Source organism: Phalaenopsis equestris, unplaced genomic scaffold, assembly GCF_001263595.1.
Source record: "Phalaenopsis equestris unplaced genomic scaffold, ASM126359v1 Scaffold001309, whole genome shotgun sequence".
Taxonomy (NCBI): Eukaryota; Viridiplantae; Streptophyta; class Magnoliopsida; order Asparagales; family Orchidaceae; genus Phalaenopsis; species Phalaenopsis equestris.
In genome coordinates, this window is record NW_018165748.1 from 222,950 (window position 1) to 239,708 (window position 16,759).

The window sequence follows — 16,759 nt, forward strand, 5'->3', positions numbered from 1 at the left end:
TGATATGGTTTAGTTTTGGTATGCTTCAATTAATGAATTAGGTAAGGGTCCAAAATTGACTCCCAAATCAAGTGCGTGCGTAACTGATGGCGTTGACTGAGTGAATGGCGCGGATCATGAAGATGTTGAGCCATGAGGAATGGTTACGATGATTTATTACTCTATTGCTTAATTTAGTAAATCCTAATTAAGCCAAGAGTTATGCATCTCTGTATTACGTGGCATGTTTAACCTTAATTGGAAATATTTTGGGGGGTCATAATGAAAACATATCTCAATTAAATTTTAATTCATCAATACATAACGCTCAATTTTTATGTATTTACATATCTAACCCCTATACTATTTACATTTATACCTATCAAATCTCTCATCTCACATCCAAAATATCACTATTTTAAAGCAAGTTGGCCTATATGTAAATACATAGAATTAAGGGGTATGTAAGTAAATCTTCCCATCATACATTTACATCTCTTATGTATTTACTTATCTAATGCCTAGAATTTACTGTTTATATTTATATTGCCCAAAATTTTCATATCACGCCAAAATATCGCTATTCTAACCTTAAATATATCTACAAATTAAAGTTTAGCTTTTAGATATGTAAATACATAGAAACTAAGTGGTATATTTGTAAATCTTTCATATATTTTTCTAAAAAAGGTGAAAATTAATTCCTCGCATATTTTAACAGATTGGGTTCAAGCTCAGTATACTTATAATAATTTGAGGGCAAAATCAATTATAAAGTTAGTATTGGGGCAATGCCTGCAAATATTAAAATTACATTGGAATTAAATGAATAATAAATCACTTAAATCAAAGCTATTTTTGAAATGATGTAAATGAGGGGGGGGAAATGGAAGGAAGAAACCGAGGAATAGTGTAATATAATGCTGCAATAAATGAGAAATTTACATGCATACCATATAATTCTTATGTATTTACACATCTAACACTTAAACTTTCATATTTACATTTATATCACTTTAGTGTCATCGACTTAAGCTTGAAAAGGGGTACTTCATTTTTAAAAGTAAGTAATAGTGATATTCTTTTGTGTAAAATTAAAGATTTGCATGCTATGTATGTAAATTTTAAAGTTTAGACTTAAGCTTGAAAAGGTGTACTTCATTTTTAAAAGTAAGTAATAGTGATATTCTTAAATATACGAAAATATAATTTAATTAAATGCCATATAAGCGTTAATTTATATTTTATTTTCTATGTCATTCAAATTCAATCAACTGTTTTCATTGCTATTTTATCACTTCAGTTGAAAATTTTAATACGAAAATATGTTTAATTATTGAAAATTTGAGCTTCAGAATCATCTTTACATATTTCTAATCTTCCCCCTATTTTAGTCGAATAGCCCAAAATGTGTATGACATTCTTGGAATTGTTATTAAGTGTGCTTCTAAAATGGTAAATGTGCTTCTATGATGTCTTGATCTATTTCTCAAATGGTAACTGTGCTTCTGTGATGTGATTTGAAATATTTAAGTGATAAATATTTTGTATTTTCATGTCTTAACATTTGAACTTTAATTTTAAGAATATTTTGTATTTTCATGTTCTACTACCTTCACATTTATTTCCACTTATTGTAGTAAATATTCGCAGATTGTGCTTTTTGAAAACGCCGCGTAGGCATTTGGTTGGAGCGTCCTGGCCGTGTCCCGTAAAGCGCCTTTTATGTTTATAATATGACCGCGGCCGACACCCTGAGTGTCGCGGTCAAGCGTTTTGAAGGATTTTTACTTTAATTACCCCTCTGCTTTCCTCAACCCAGTTTGTTCCCTTAAAGCTTCCGCACTATGAGAAGAGGAGATCTATACGATCCATCGTGCCATAAAACTTCTGCGGTCTAAGGAGATCGGAACACTTATCTCTTCCCTCTTCTCCCCTGCAATCCGCCCTCTTTGTTCTGTAAGTTCTTGTCTTTGGTTATCGTAAGAATGATGAATTTAGTATGGATGGCTTCGGTTATCTTTGGTCATCGTAAGGAGCATTTCGATTATCGGGAGATAAATTATGCGTGGAGTTTTTCGATTATTGAGTTATAAGTTACATTTATTTCCTGTTGAGCTTGATAAGTGGTGGCCATGATCACGAGTACGCCAACTATGTGTTGATCTCTTTCTCAAATGTGTTTAATCTCTTCTGTGTTCAGCTTGTGATGAAATTTGAGCTTCAAAATCATCTTTACGTATTTCTAATCTTCCCCCTATTTTAGTCGAATAGCCTAAAATGTGTATGACAGTCTTAGAATTGTTATTAAGTGTGCTTCTAAAATGGTAATTGTGCTTCGGTGATGTGTTGATCTATTTCTCAAATGGTAACTATGCTTCTGTGATGTGATTTGAAATATTTAAGTGATAAATAATTATGTATTTTCATGTCTTAACATTTGAACTTTAATATTAAAAATATTTTGTATTTTCATGTTCTACTATCTTCACATTTATCTCCACTTTATGATTATATTAAGAAGTTTGGTAAATTTGTAAAAAAATATGCAAATCAGATGTTTACAAAACGCACAAACTAAACAGCTGCAGTTTATCCAGAACAGAGGCAGATTGGTTATTTTCCAGAATCAGTTGTTCTCTAAACGCACAAACCAAACAGACAAACAGCTTATCCGGATCAGCTGCTTATCACCAGATTATCAGGATAAGCAGTTTATCAGGATAAGTGGATGAGCTACAGCTGCCCCAAACAAACCCTTAGTTTCAAAAAAATATGATGTCTTTAACTATTTAACTTATTTAATGAAAAATATATACTCCCCAGCTATCACATACAAGCAAAACACAAAAAAAAAACAAAAGAAAAAACATGATTAGTTAAGGAAAATTAGTTGTGCTTAAATGTTATTAAGCAACCACTAGGGTGTGTTGCTAAATATTGTGCAATAAATGTAAAATTAAGAGAATATGTTTAATCAGATCCCTTTTGATTCAAAAAAACTTGACTCAAGTTTATAAATTAGCTTCAAATGTACATAGCCATCATTATGACAATCAAGAGGCTTTATTGTTGTGGTTGTGAGCTATGCTGATTATTTTTTACCCAGAAAGTAGTTTGGAAGTACTGGTGTAGTTGCTAAGCAACATTGAAGATAAAAATATTCAACATTTAATAAGAACATCTTGTTTTTGTTTAATTGACATTTTAACAACTCAACAAGAAAGACATTTGTGAAAGCACTCCTCATTGTTATCATGGATAATTTATTATCAATCTCACAGTCAACAAAAACTCTTCGATATTTTCAGCTGAAGATGTTTCATTTTACGGCATTAAGCAGAAGTCTAAAACTTATTTCTACATATTTCATTTATTATCAATAAAGTAAGTTGTTGAACATAAATAATTATTAGTGTTCTAAGAAGACTGCAAATTATAAGTCAAACTGATCATATTTGACATTGTTCCTTGTAAAATGGCTTTCACTTTAGCTTTCTTCCTTTTGTACATCTCAGTACAATTTGTGCCCTGATTTTTCTAGTCTTAACATGCAAATTAGGAAATAAATAATGAAAAGGATTTCAAAAACCTACTTTTTAAACAATTTGAAAATGTGGATCATGCATCATAATAACTTCCATCAGTATTTCCGAGAACTTCCCATGATCAAAATTTTGGAGTAAAGCAAGATATAAGTAAAGTAATTTGCCAACTTCCTAAGCTTTTCTTTGTTGTAGTCTGAAATTTGTTAAGATCATATTAAATGCATGCTATCTCAACTTGGGGGAGCTTATGAACTCATCCTCTTCAACTAAATAATCAATAATAGAGTGCCCTTCTTTAATAATATGTTCTTAACTAATAAAAAGGTAGGAATGTGAAATTGCATAAGTGTAGTGTATTTGAAGAGATTCAACAATTTCTCGATGAAATGATTCCTCATGATCCAATGGAAAAATCTGTCTTTGTAATAATTGTTTCATCTTGAGTCATGTTTGATATCGCTATGACCATCATGACAACAAGTATGTGTCAAATGATTCTGCCATGCAGTCACACACCACTTTAATTTGTGAACAACAAAAATAACTTGCTTCCCTTGAAGATTTAATAATTCATCGGACAAAATCTTCAATTTCTTCCCCCAATCTTGAAAATCCTCAATGTGGGAATTATCTTCAAAATAAGAACATGATAAATCATATGTAGTTTCAAATTGAACTTGCCTATCGTAATAAGAGTTTCAGTGAAGTAGATGAATGATCTGAGCAGATTGGAGATCAGCACGATGCTCATCAACATATCTCGGAAGCTCTACTCTACCCATGATTTTGAGATAAAAAGTGTCACTATTCCTAAAGTGACAGATAACTCAATACCCTCATTGTTCGTGTGTGCATCATGCGGGAGTTTGAAAAATAGCTAGCATTAATTATCATCAATGCAAACTAAGACGACTTAGGATTTCTTCTTTGTTGCCATTGACTACTATTAGGATATATTAGTAAATATTGTATGATAAATATAAAATAATTAAGGGAATCAACTGCATCAAAGTCAAGCCAAGCTCGAGCCATATCTACTAACTCAAGCTCAAATCATTTGTTAAAATCTAAGCTGGAGCATGAGCTCAAGCTTGAGACGAGCTCAAATGATGAGCTTGAATTCGGGTCACAGTACTAAAAATTAATAGGTTTGTGAGATGAGGTGGCTCACAAATTCGAATGAAATTGTCATGGAGCTAAAGAATCGAGCCTAGGCAAGCTAGAGTCGTTTAATAATTGAGTTTAAATTTGAGTTTAAATTTGAGCTCGTAAATAAGTTCACGGCTTGATAAACTCGATTGGGAAGAACGTTGACGAGCCAAACTCGAGCCAGTTCGGATCACTTGCCTCGTAGTTCAATCTACTAGTTCATTCCCATATTGTAACTATACGTGCACGTGGTTTTACGATTATAATTTCTAAAGAAAAATTGAGGACAAGTTTGACTTGCAGAAGCACATGCAGCCAGGCAGCAACGCACACGCACCGAAGCAGGGAGCGGCAGCGGCGTGCGTACGCAATGCGCACCAGCGGCGGCACATGCGTCGTTGAAGCAATAATGGCGTGCACGTGCCGCAGCGGCACGTTAAGCGGGCGGATCGAAGCAGCGGCAGGGATCAGCGTGGCAGCAATCGCGGCGGCGGTGCGCGCCGGCGGAGGATGCGCACGAGCAGTGATGTCTGCGCGAGGCTCCGGCCGTGGCGAAGACACATAACGTATTCAAAAGTTAACGTAAATGTTAAATGTTGAATCAAAGCATGTGGTGTGGAATCGACTGAGATATGCCATTGGGAATACCTCAGCTATTAAATGAAGAGCTCTCACTTCAAAGTTTGAAGGTACAAAATGATGGATCTGGATGGAATGGTTGGGATTCTAATTTTCATGGCTGACGGCCATAGTAGGGGCATATTAGAGATTTGGAGCATTTTACATGCATACCACAAAATTCTTATTTATTATTTATTTCACATCTATCACCTATGCATTCATATTTTCTTGTGTATCATTCAGATTTCTAACATCACATAAAAAATATCACAATTTTAAATGATAATATGTTGTCTTGAGGTCTAAAAGAAATAAATGGGTTTTTATGGACAGATTTCAAGACTAATAGATATCTGAAGGATCATATAAATCGGAGCCAGTTATCAGGTCTGTTACATAAATTGCCACTTCCATTAAACCAACTTCTGAACTAACCTGGTGGACTAGCGTGTCGGATTGAAGTGCCAAATATCAACTTCCCAGAAGTTGCACTGTTTCTTAAACCCCTCTGATGAGTTCGCCCTAACCAGTGGTCTTTGGGATTGCCAAATAGTTGAAGTAGCGATCAATGTCAAATGGGTTTGATATATACTTCATCATCATTTATGAGCCGTTTGATACCCCCGCCATGATCTTTTCAGCAAGCCACTCGTACCATACAGTTTATAATTTTAAATTATTTTCTCTTTATGCATTCTTTTTGTATTTAGAGTATAAGATTTTTGCAATTAACAATTTTAGTATTATTTTTAAAGAAATACAGGATTTGATATAGGGTAGCTACTATTTGTCACCCCTGAGTTAATTGTCAGGCTAAGTGAATTTACAAAAAGTTGGTGAATCCTAATAAGAAAGATTGGGTAGATATACTAAAAAGTGTTTTATGGATATATAGGATAACATATAAATAATCTATTAGAATTTCACCCTATCATCAAGTATATGAAAAAACGTATCACTTGCCCCAGAGCTTAAGTACAATGCCTTTTAGGCTATTAAGAAATTAAACTTTTAACTTGAAGATACTAAAATTAAGATTAAAGCAATAAAATGAGTTAGATGAAAATAGATTTGAAGCATATGAAAATTCTTAAATTTATAAAAAAAAAATTTAAGAAATGACATGATCTTAAACTGCATAAGAAAGAACTCATCCATGGACATAAATTTTTATTGTTTAACTTATGATTGAAATTATTTTTTGGGAAGTTGCACTCCAAGTAGTCTAGACTATTCAGTGTAGTTGAAGCATTTTCTTATGGGATAGTAGAAATATAAGACCCAAAATCATCCCAAACATTTGAAGTAAATGGTTAGAGATTGAAATCATTTGAAGGAGGTGATTTAGGTAGGAGTAAAGAGTTGATTCTTTTTAGTCGTCTACATTAATAAAATTTTGAACATTAAATTGAGCATGTTAAACTAAGCAATTTTTATGAGGCAGCCCTAAGTTATCTTGTGTTTGCTCTATTTGATTGATTGCTTTATGTGATTGATTGCATGTTATTATGTGACATGAGATTCTCTAAAAAAAATATGATTGACTGCATGATTTTATTGTAGCTTTGTGATGCCACCCTCACTGTATAGGCACCAAACATTACCTTAAATGATTGTAGGAATAATCAGAGCATCATGGCGTTGGTTGACATTTAGTTGCAGCTCCATACTCGATGACGTCTAGGTGCCAAAAAGTCATAGCGTTGCAGCACTGGTTAAATCGTGTTGTCATGTAGGATTTTTAATATTATTTAAAATGGTTATGAAACCTACTTTATGCCTCAGCACTGACCCCTAATACTACTGGGCTAATTCTATGCTACTAATAGTGATCAAATGCCTTAGATATAAAATTATGGTTGTTATAAATATGTATAATCAAATCTTAACCTGATGCCCAGACTTGCAACACTCCATTAATTACATTGATGGTGACCGAACATATCATGTGTGATTTGATGGTTGTCATTTATTCTCATTAATCATTCATGACCTAGCATTGTATTGTCACGGATCCAAGAGCACAATGTCAGTGTCAATTCATCTATAGACAGGGGCTTCTTCTTTCTAAAATTTTCAAACTATTCCTTGTATTTTAATAGCTTAATTCCTTTTCTTCTTCATTATATTCCTAATTTCTGAGAAGAAATGGCATTGAGCTCAAATTCGAAGGAAAATAAGGAGATCTTGGGATCTTATGATGCTAACTAGTTCGTGAGTGTGGAGATTCAAGGAAGATATGAAAACTCTCTCCTTCATCGAAAGCTAATTCCAGTGAGAGATTTCACCAGTCCCAGTGGTGGTGTTGAGTTCAACATATTAGAGAGGGGATGGAATAATTTGCAGCGGAACCTAATGTGTTATTGTATCCATAGTCCATCAGTTCCTAGCAAAAGCTAAGGAACATATGAATTACAAAGATTCTATGAAAGGTAAGTGGGTTTTGTTTGATAGTAAATTAATTAAAGTCACATTCGGCTTGTCGGATAACGATGTTGATTAATATACTAAATTTTTAGATGATAAGCTTTGTTATAACAAAATTTTGTGTTATTTAACAAAGACCATGTCAAATTATGAAATTCAAAAATAGTTGGCTATCAATGTCAGTCATGTGATTGCAAGCTCAATCATATATATCACTCATGGAAGCACAAACGTAGGGATTGACCACACATACCTTATATACTCTCTTTGTATGATAGTTGGTTCTTCGGGAGAGAATGGGGATGAGCCTATCTTTCCCAAGAGCAAAATTACTAAAATGGACATCCATTTCTACAATAATTTCAAGGAGATGGCTCCAATAGCCTACGAGCAACCTAGTAAATTCCACTGTAACTAACATTTTAACTAGTTTGTTTAACAATTCAAGATTTAAATACTATTTATTATATCATAAATGATGGTATTGGAGCATGAAAGATTGATAATAAAAGTGTACAATTTGTAATATTATATTAGATACAAAGTAACATCTTATTGTTATTGAATTAATCATGTATAAACATGAAGTGTCCCCAATTCTGAGATATTTTTAATATGATGATATTTATGATCATATATATATACCCAATAGTCAATGTACTTTTATGCTAACATTAATATGCCATCACATCAAATATTTTCATCTCTCTACATGGGACCCATTGGTATCATTTTATTGTATATAAATCTTCTTATATATAATCAATTTAATTAAAAAACACCTAGAGATTGCGATGGTAAACATCAACCTATGAAAATCTAACAATTTCTTATAGCCATTAATATGTGGGTTCATTGGCCCAAATAATCATTATCCAAAAATGTTCTAATAACAAACTATTGCATATAAACATACAACTTATATGTTATAGTTTTTTAAAGGCTATTTTTTAAATACTATAACTAGTTTTATTAACATGTCAAATATGGTTTGTTTATGCATGAATAAAGGTTATTATATTTAAGAAAGGTGAGATGTGGGAAAGTTAAATATTATAGCTATAGCAATGAATTTAATTTATGATAATTACGGTACAATAAACCAAGATAATTTATTCATATGATTTATTATTTCATTATGAACATAAGAAATGTGATCTAATGGCATATGTATAAGACTTCTACTAAAGAATGATATATATACATATATATAAATATATATATTTGTAATAAATAATAATTATTTATCTCAATGTAAAAAAAATAAGATTATAAATTCAATTAAGAAAATATCCACTTAATTGCATGAAAAAAGGGCCCTACATAAATGAACTTTCAATTAAAATCTAAATTATAATAAATAAATAAATGGATGATAACATAAGGCCAAATCTTACTTAAACCTTACTGCATATTGCCTTAAATAGATGCATTGAGAGTCTCTACTTGAGCTTTTATGATGTAGGTTACTCTAAATTTAACCTTGTCTAATAAATATCATTTTAATTATATTAAATTTGAAACTAAGTTATAACTTTTCTTAATCTATTATATCAATAATTATAATGAAAATTTATTACAACTAGAAGAACATATCTAAACCCAATTTATCATTAGTTAAGAGCAAAAGAAAATTGATGACTACTTTCTTGAATTATTTAAGTTAGAAAGTATATCGTCATATGTGAGGAAATGAATTAGAGGTAGAATAAATAGAAGGAGTTGAGGGAGGTTAGTGGTTGTTAGCCAAAGAAACAAGAGTGTTATTAGCTAGTACTTTGAGAGAAGGAAAATGCTTAATCAGAGAAGTTCAACAATTATGAAGACAAGAAATCAAAGAGTAGAAGAAGGCCAAGTGTCGACCCTTATATCATGACTGAAAATGGTAGGGATGAGCAAAATAATATTCTCTTGTGCAAATTGTGTAGTGAAGAGGGCTAATATAGAGCGAGACTTTGTAATGATTTTGGGCAGTTGGAGCTACATTAGTTGAGATTGCACTTATCAATATGTCCAAATTATTCATCTAGTATATTTCCATGATATTTTACGCCTTTTAAGAATTTTGTCATAAAATTCAAATCATTTTAGAAAAATAGAGGGTACTTCATGATCATTACTTCTTTAGTCTCTTATGGTGTTGTATGCTTTCATAGGCTCTTCCAAAGCACTATGATAAACATAATATATAAGACTTTTGTGGTATGTATGTAAAATTCCCATTTTAATATTTGACCACAGCAATTCCAGTCTTTACTAACCCAATTTTATTGGGCGGTTGAAATGGGTTTCCAACGGTCATTTCGCGGACAGAGTTAAACTTTTATTTCGTAATTTCTCCAATTTACCCAATCAGAGAACTAAAAGAAAGTTAACGGCTAGCAGAAATCACAAAACCCAAATCGACAAAAGGATTATTTCGTAATTTCTCCAATTTCTAGGGACTCTACAATATAAAGTATTTTAACGTTCTTCTCCGGAAATATCCAAAGTCCCAACTTTGGATCCGTCGCGGCGATTACCCCGATTCCCAAATCAATCCGAAGATAAAGCTCTAGTTTCTTCTTCTCACAGTTGCGCAAAAGTGTGGTCGGGGAGAGAAATTGAAAGATAGGAAGAGGGGAACACCATGGATGCGACTAAAGCGCCTCCTTTTTCGGAGAAGGAGAAGGCTTTACCGGTCGAAGCCCTTGGATTCGGTGAGAAGTCCAGAGGGAGAAGAGGAGAGGTCGACACTTCAGCTCCTTTCGGATCGGTTAAGGAAGCTGTAGAGCGATTCGGAGGGAGCGCCGTCTGGAATTCCCAGCTCAAGATGCTCTTTTTGCCCGAAGTGAGTGTACATCTTGGACTCCTTACTCTGTTTTTGGTGTTTTTGTTTCTCTATTTTGCTTTGTTCTTACACTTTCATCATCAAGTTCTTGGCATTTCTCGTTTTTGGTGGCTTTTTTCTTAACCTTTTAGAATTATGCCTTTCAAGTACTGTATGAATATATGCAAAGCTTATTGACTACTTTATGAAGAAGTTGCGTGACTGCTAATTTTTCTTCATGACTGGGTGTTTAATTACTGTTAAATAGTGCATTTTAAATTTATACTCCTTGCTATATTCATATTAAGATGGTATTTGTTTGGGTATGTCAATCAGTTCATGTCTCAATGCACTATGATCATCTTTACTTAGTTAACCCATGTGTTGGAAATAAATCATGCCGAAAAAAAAAACTCCTGAAAAAAAAAAAAAATCTGAAAACTGCTTGTAAGGCTGTTTTCAACACCATTTATTCTCTGTAAGTGGTAGAAACCTTTGTCAGAGAACACAGATCTGAGATCTTAATGTAAAATAAGTGAGAGTGTGAACCTTTTGTGCTTGTGAAACCCCTTAAGAAGAATGAAGCTGAACTCTTAAATATTCGGGTTTCTTTTGGTGTAATGGTTAGAATTTCATCAATAACTCAAAATTTAAGTATGCTCATATGCGAACACTCGAGGGATGGGTGACCTCTTGGGAAATTACGTGAATGAGACAAAATTGTCAGGCTTTTCAGCCAAAGAGGACTATCTCGGTGGTGAGAGTTCGGGCTATACAAATTGTATCAGAGCGTTACACCGGCTTAAAGATGGAAACTATGTTTCATGCAAAATAAGGTGTTAAGTCATGGGAGCTACCTCTTAAATTATAGATGGGACAAAGTGCTACATAGTTGGAGTCACCTCTATAATCATATTTGCTTGGTGAATAATTCTTTGTTTAAGAGCATTGACGATGATGTCAGTTTCTTGAGTGGGAAAGCTTGTGAAATCCCTTAGTTGAATGAAGCTAAACTCTACAACATCTAGGCGTCTTTTGGCGCAATCGTTTCATCACCAACCCAAATTTAGCCATGCTCGTATGAGAGCACCCTTTTTATGGGTGACTTTCCGAGAAGTTACACCAATGGGACAAACCGTGAGACCATTTTGAGAAAGTGAACAATATCCCGATGGGTGCGAGTTTGGGCTGTTACAACAAGCTTCTCTATGATAAATTTCTCAAATGATTTCTATAACCATAAATTTCTTAACAATCAATTACCATCTGTTTTTGTTCAATCATTGTAGGTTTTCTCTTAGCTAATCATTTTCTATAGAACATCAGAAATTGAGTTTTGTTGATTTCAAATTTTGCCAGTGTGATATAATATTAACTAACAAAAAACTAGAATAGGATGTGATATTAGTCATTCATTCAAACATGTTGGTGCTATAGTATTCATATCTTGGTAGTCATTTTTTCCATTTTTCTTGTTTTGCTACCAGGTTCTGCACCTCGTTGTTTCCAAACTTTATACAACAACATCAACAAAGTCTTAATCCCACCACGTGGGGTCGGCTATATGAATCATTTTCTCCATTGCATCCTATTTAGTGTCTTATTTGCAAACTTTATACAAAATATGAAAAAGAAAATGTTGAGTTTACCAAATTTCAAAGGATATGTCAAACTATAATTTGCAAATAGCTTATAGAATTTAGTAGTCTTTTTCTACGCTTGAGGCCGGTGATCCTTGGTTTAGCCATTGTCGCGCTCATCTTAAGAGCACTCAACATTTCAATATTGTTCCCAAAAGAATCATGGACGAGTTTAAATCATGCAGTTCAATGAATCTTGAAAAAATATTATATTTTTTTCTCCTAAATATACTCTGGCTTTCCTCTCAGAAACGTCATCGTTTTGAGGAGTTTAAGGTTCTGAATGTGGAAAAGCAGGCTGACCAATCTGAAAAAGGTCTCTTTGTAAGAGAACTGGAAGTTCCCAAAAGAATCATCCATGACTTTGAATATCAATTACAGAAAGAAGAAACCTCTGAAGTCAATAAGATCTCCATGGCACCTTCAAGTAGTCAAAATTTTCATCCTTTCTCGAAAAAGGAAAAAGATAATCTTTCTACAGTTGCAATGAATGCAGGCACAGTTACAGGGCAATCTTCAGGTTATATTTTAGATGAGCTAGAGCTGGCGAAGATGAATCTGAGCAGAACTACTTGTGATCTGACAAAAATCCGAGCTTTCATCGAAGCACTCTACAATGAAATAGACAGCGAGAGAACAATCCAAGAAAAAACGCCTGAAAAACTTTCTTCGCTCGGAACTATCGTTTCTTTCCTCGAAGAAGATCTGAAGAAAACAACATTGCAGCTACAGATCAAAAATGATAACTTGAACAGGAATTCTGCTGATATCTCTCGAGAGATCGAGCAACTGAGATCGCAAACGGAACAGTTCAGGCAAACAGCAACAGCTGCGAAATCCGAAGCATCAAATTTAACTTCTGAGATCGAGATGATGCAAGCTGGTATCAAGACTGCTGAAATCCGGAAACTTGCCGCTAAGAAGATGGAAGAAGCGGCTAAAGCCGCAGAAGCTGTCGCAGTTGCTAGGATTAAGGATATAATGAATGGCAAGAGCTCCAAAATAGCGCCTGAAGAGCATTATGGTTCATCCAGGAAGAAAATCGAAGCTTTTTCTTCCATGGCGGATGTAGAAACACCAAACCTGCCTAAGCTGGAACTGCTAACAAAAGTGAAGGAAGCTGCAGCAGAAGTGAACACCAGCAGGAAAGCGTTGGAAGAAGCATTAACCCGTTTAGAAGCTGTGAACAGTGGGAAGATTCACTCCAGTTCTATTAACTTAATGGACTGCTCGTACTCCAAGATGATCGAATTTAATGGCTTCGACTTAGCTAATCATACAACTTCAAAGAGTAGATTTAAGCACGCGCCATCTATAGGAGAAATACTTAGTAAAAAAATAATGGGCTTGGAAGAAATATGTGTAAGTCCAGATGAGAAAGACAAAGCTAAGGTTTCTCTGGGCCAAATACTGAACAGAAAGCCGGGACTTCTGCCTCCTCTTCTTATTGCTGGATTTGCTCGCAAGCAGCAGCCTTCAAAGAGAAAGGGAAAGAAATCTGGGTTTGGGGGTTACTTAATACTTAATAATGGGTTGAAACAAAGCATAAAAAATTAAATTTGGGATTTTTGGAGCCTTTCATGGCTCCTTAAAAGAGTTGAGCACCATAGAAAAAAGTGCAGCTGGGGTGAAGAGAAGGGAACGCCCTTTTCCAGGTTATCGAAAACAAGTTTCTGTAGCATATTCTTTGATGTATGTTATTGTTAGTTATAATGGTTCAAGTTCTAGCTTGTAATTGAATAAGTTTACCTTGTATATTTGGTGTATGGCCGGTTATATTACTTTTGTATTTATATGTTATCAGCAGCCTTTCGTGTATCCTGTTGCCCTTTTACTTCTTTCAATCATTGAAAGCTTTGTGTTTGTTTCAAGAGAGCTTGGATGAGTGGTTAAAGTTTCAAGGAAAATCAGTGAACAAAAACTGTGAAAAAAATTGAAAGGTATAAACCGGTGGTGCTTCGGAATGATTGAATTAAGGGGCATTTACACACATACACACATGTTTTATATATTTACATGTGTTGGTTTTATTTTTCACTGTTTCCGAAAAAAAGAGGTTTATTGCATTGTAGACTCTCTACGTTTTTTCTCTTAATAGTCGTTTTTGTCGTATGTCCGTCTTTTCCGGTCCTCTTTTTTCCTGATCATTCACATGATTCGGAAGAGAGATTTATTTGGAAAAGAGAAATATATAATGATGGACAAACTGACGACTCCTTTAAAAATAAAAAGAGAAATGAATGAAAACAGGATCATCAGATGAAAAATTGGAGACGACAGCAAGGTTTTGGTTCTCGACTAGGCTTGGATCTTTGATAAGGAGTTGAATAAGTGACCCGCATTTGTTAGTGTGGATGTTACAGAAAACCTCCATGTGGTTGATTTGTTGGGTATCGATGGGTGGAGCATGGTGAGGCTTCAAGCTTGCTTCAGTCAGCTCTTGTGGGAGCAAATTCTGACAATCTAGGTGGGGGGAAATAGGAGTACGTATATGTCGAAGCTTACCCAGGTTCTCTCGTGAAGAACCATTACATCCCTTATCTTCGTTGCATCTTTTACTGAACAGGAGGGATTTTTATGGATGCATAAGCTCTCACTCCTCCCATGTGAGAGTAGTTTTTTACTGAACAAAAGGGGGAATTAATAGTTGGCTCGTTGGTCGGAAGCATGCGAATCACAAACAAGTGACATTGGGGTTGCCCGAAAGAGGAAGATGGAAGTCATGTAATTGTGTCCTGCAGGGTTCTCAATGAAACTACCTGCTTTGAATCATTTAATGATGGGATAGGACAACCTAGCATTATCGGTAAAACTTTCATCCCAAATGCCCAGATTTTCTGTCATGTGATTCACCAATGTTGGAGGCAAGAAATGTGAAGAGACATGGTGCATACTTTTCTACTCCTACGGTTATGGTTGCTACCAATTTGGAGAATGTCACCAAGACTCACTCGTTCCCCATTCTGGGGTACTGGGGTACTAGCCAGTCTCAGCGGTTGTCCTTATCTCAAGGTGAATGTGGATGGGCCACTTCTTCCTAACTATTGTGTGGGTACTGATACAATCCTCCGTGAGAAAAATGGTAAGCTTCTTCATGCGATGGGGAGACAGTTTCTACGTTGGGATTGTGTTCAAGTGGAACTCCAATCGATCATCACTTTGGAAGAGATGTTTCAATCTTAGTTGCGGAGACTAAGGACCTTATGGTGGAAAGTGACAACAATAACTTCCTTAATTTTATGAGTAGATCTATGGAGCAGAGGGCCTGGATGGTGATCCCAGAACACTAATAGGTCATTTTTTGTTTTATTCCTCGAGAGCACAATTGAGCTACTCATTTTTGTGTCCAAAGGGCCCTTACTTATAGTTTTTCCTTTGATACAGTACCTGGATCTTCGGAACTTTTTGCTATTCTTCCGGATGATATGATCATTGTTGCACAAGTCCAATGACCTATTTTTTTTGTACCTTTTTTGTACTCCTTTTATTTTTTGATTAATGCAATATGCACTAATAAAAAAAAACATTTGTTTATGTTTTAGAAAGTGAATCTTCCATTTTTCAAGGCGCCACATCTTTTTCTTTCTTTGTTGTAGAAATAGAATGACAAGTGTCACCACTAAATCTTTTGCAAATTTGCCCACAATTTTCTTGTCATAATCTACCCATCTAGTCGAAAAGACTATCAACTACCTAATGGGTTGAGATGAATTGATAAACTTAGAGTTTATCCAGCTAGTATTAAGATGTTCATAATAATATTCATCTATGAATAATAAAATGGGAGCATCTAAAAATTCATGATATCAAAGTAATTGCATCATTAATAATTGGACTGAAATATAAACATTGCAATAATTCATCTAAGAATGGATATAAACTACAAATAAAACTAAAAAATGACTTTATAAACTTAAGCAATTACCCAAGCTACTTTAAGTACATGCCTATAAGCTCTTCTTTCATTGATGCATAACTAATAACCTAAAATCTTAAAATAATGGGTTTTAATTTGTAAGAAGTTATTAGATAAAATAAATTAAGAAAAGTATAAATCACAAGATGAAGGGCATGAATATAGTCATTATTCTTATGGAGTGGCATAATTTGTTTTCAACAATTTATTTAGAACTTGTTTCTTCAGCCTGGAGGCTTGTTACATCATATTTTCTTTTCTTTCTATTATAATTCAGAATTGTTTTAATTACTAATTAGTCATCATATTTAGTTGTTTTTCACTTTAATAACTCATAGTCAGTAAGGTATAGCCTTTTGGAACTAATTGATTGTTTTTTTCTCTGTGGCAAGCTTATGCAGGATCGCCAACTTTAGAAATCATCATTTTACTATGTACAGGAACAAACAAAGGTGGAGGCTCCTTTGCTCATCGAGGGGTATTTCTTGTTATGTATTGTGTTCTTGCAGTCATATGAGCAGTTCTCAACACATTTGCATTGCAAGTTATCGCCTTCATTGACATTATTTCAATTTGGTGGCAGGTTAAAATCCATGCCAAAATCAGTAATCTAATGCTCGAAAACGATGATTCATTTATTTTGTTGGAAGCCAAATTGAAGCCAACTTGA

General features: G+C 34.2%; 1 protein-coding gene across 1 annotated transcript; it reads left to right on the forward strand.

Annotated features, from left to right (window-relative positions):
* The first annotated feature begins 10,221 nt into the window (after nt 1–10,221).
* On the forward strand, nt 10,222–13,973 carry LOC110033939 (WEB family protein At2g38370-like). The gene is made up of 2 exons (XM_020738118.1): nt 10,222–10,554; nt 12,423–13,973. Exons 1-2 carry the CDS (start codon nt 10,354–10,356, stop codon nt 13,728–13,730), a joined length of 1,509 nt encoding a protein of 502 aa, XP_020593777.1. The 5' UTR covers nt 10,222–10,353; the 3' UTR covers nt 13,731–13,973.
* The last annotated feature ends 2,786 nt before the right edge of the window (nt 13,974–16,759 follow it).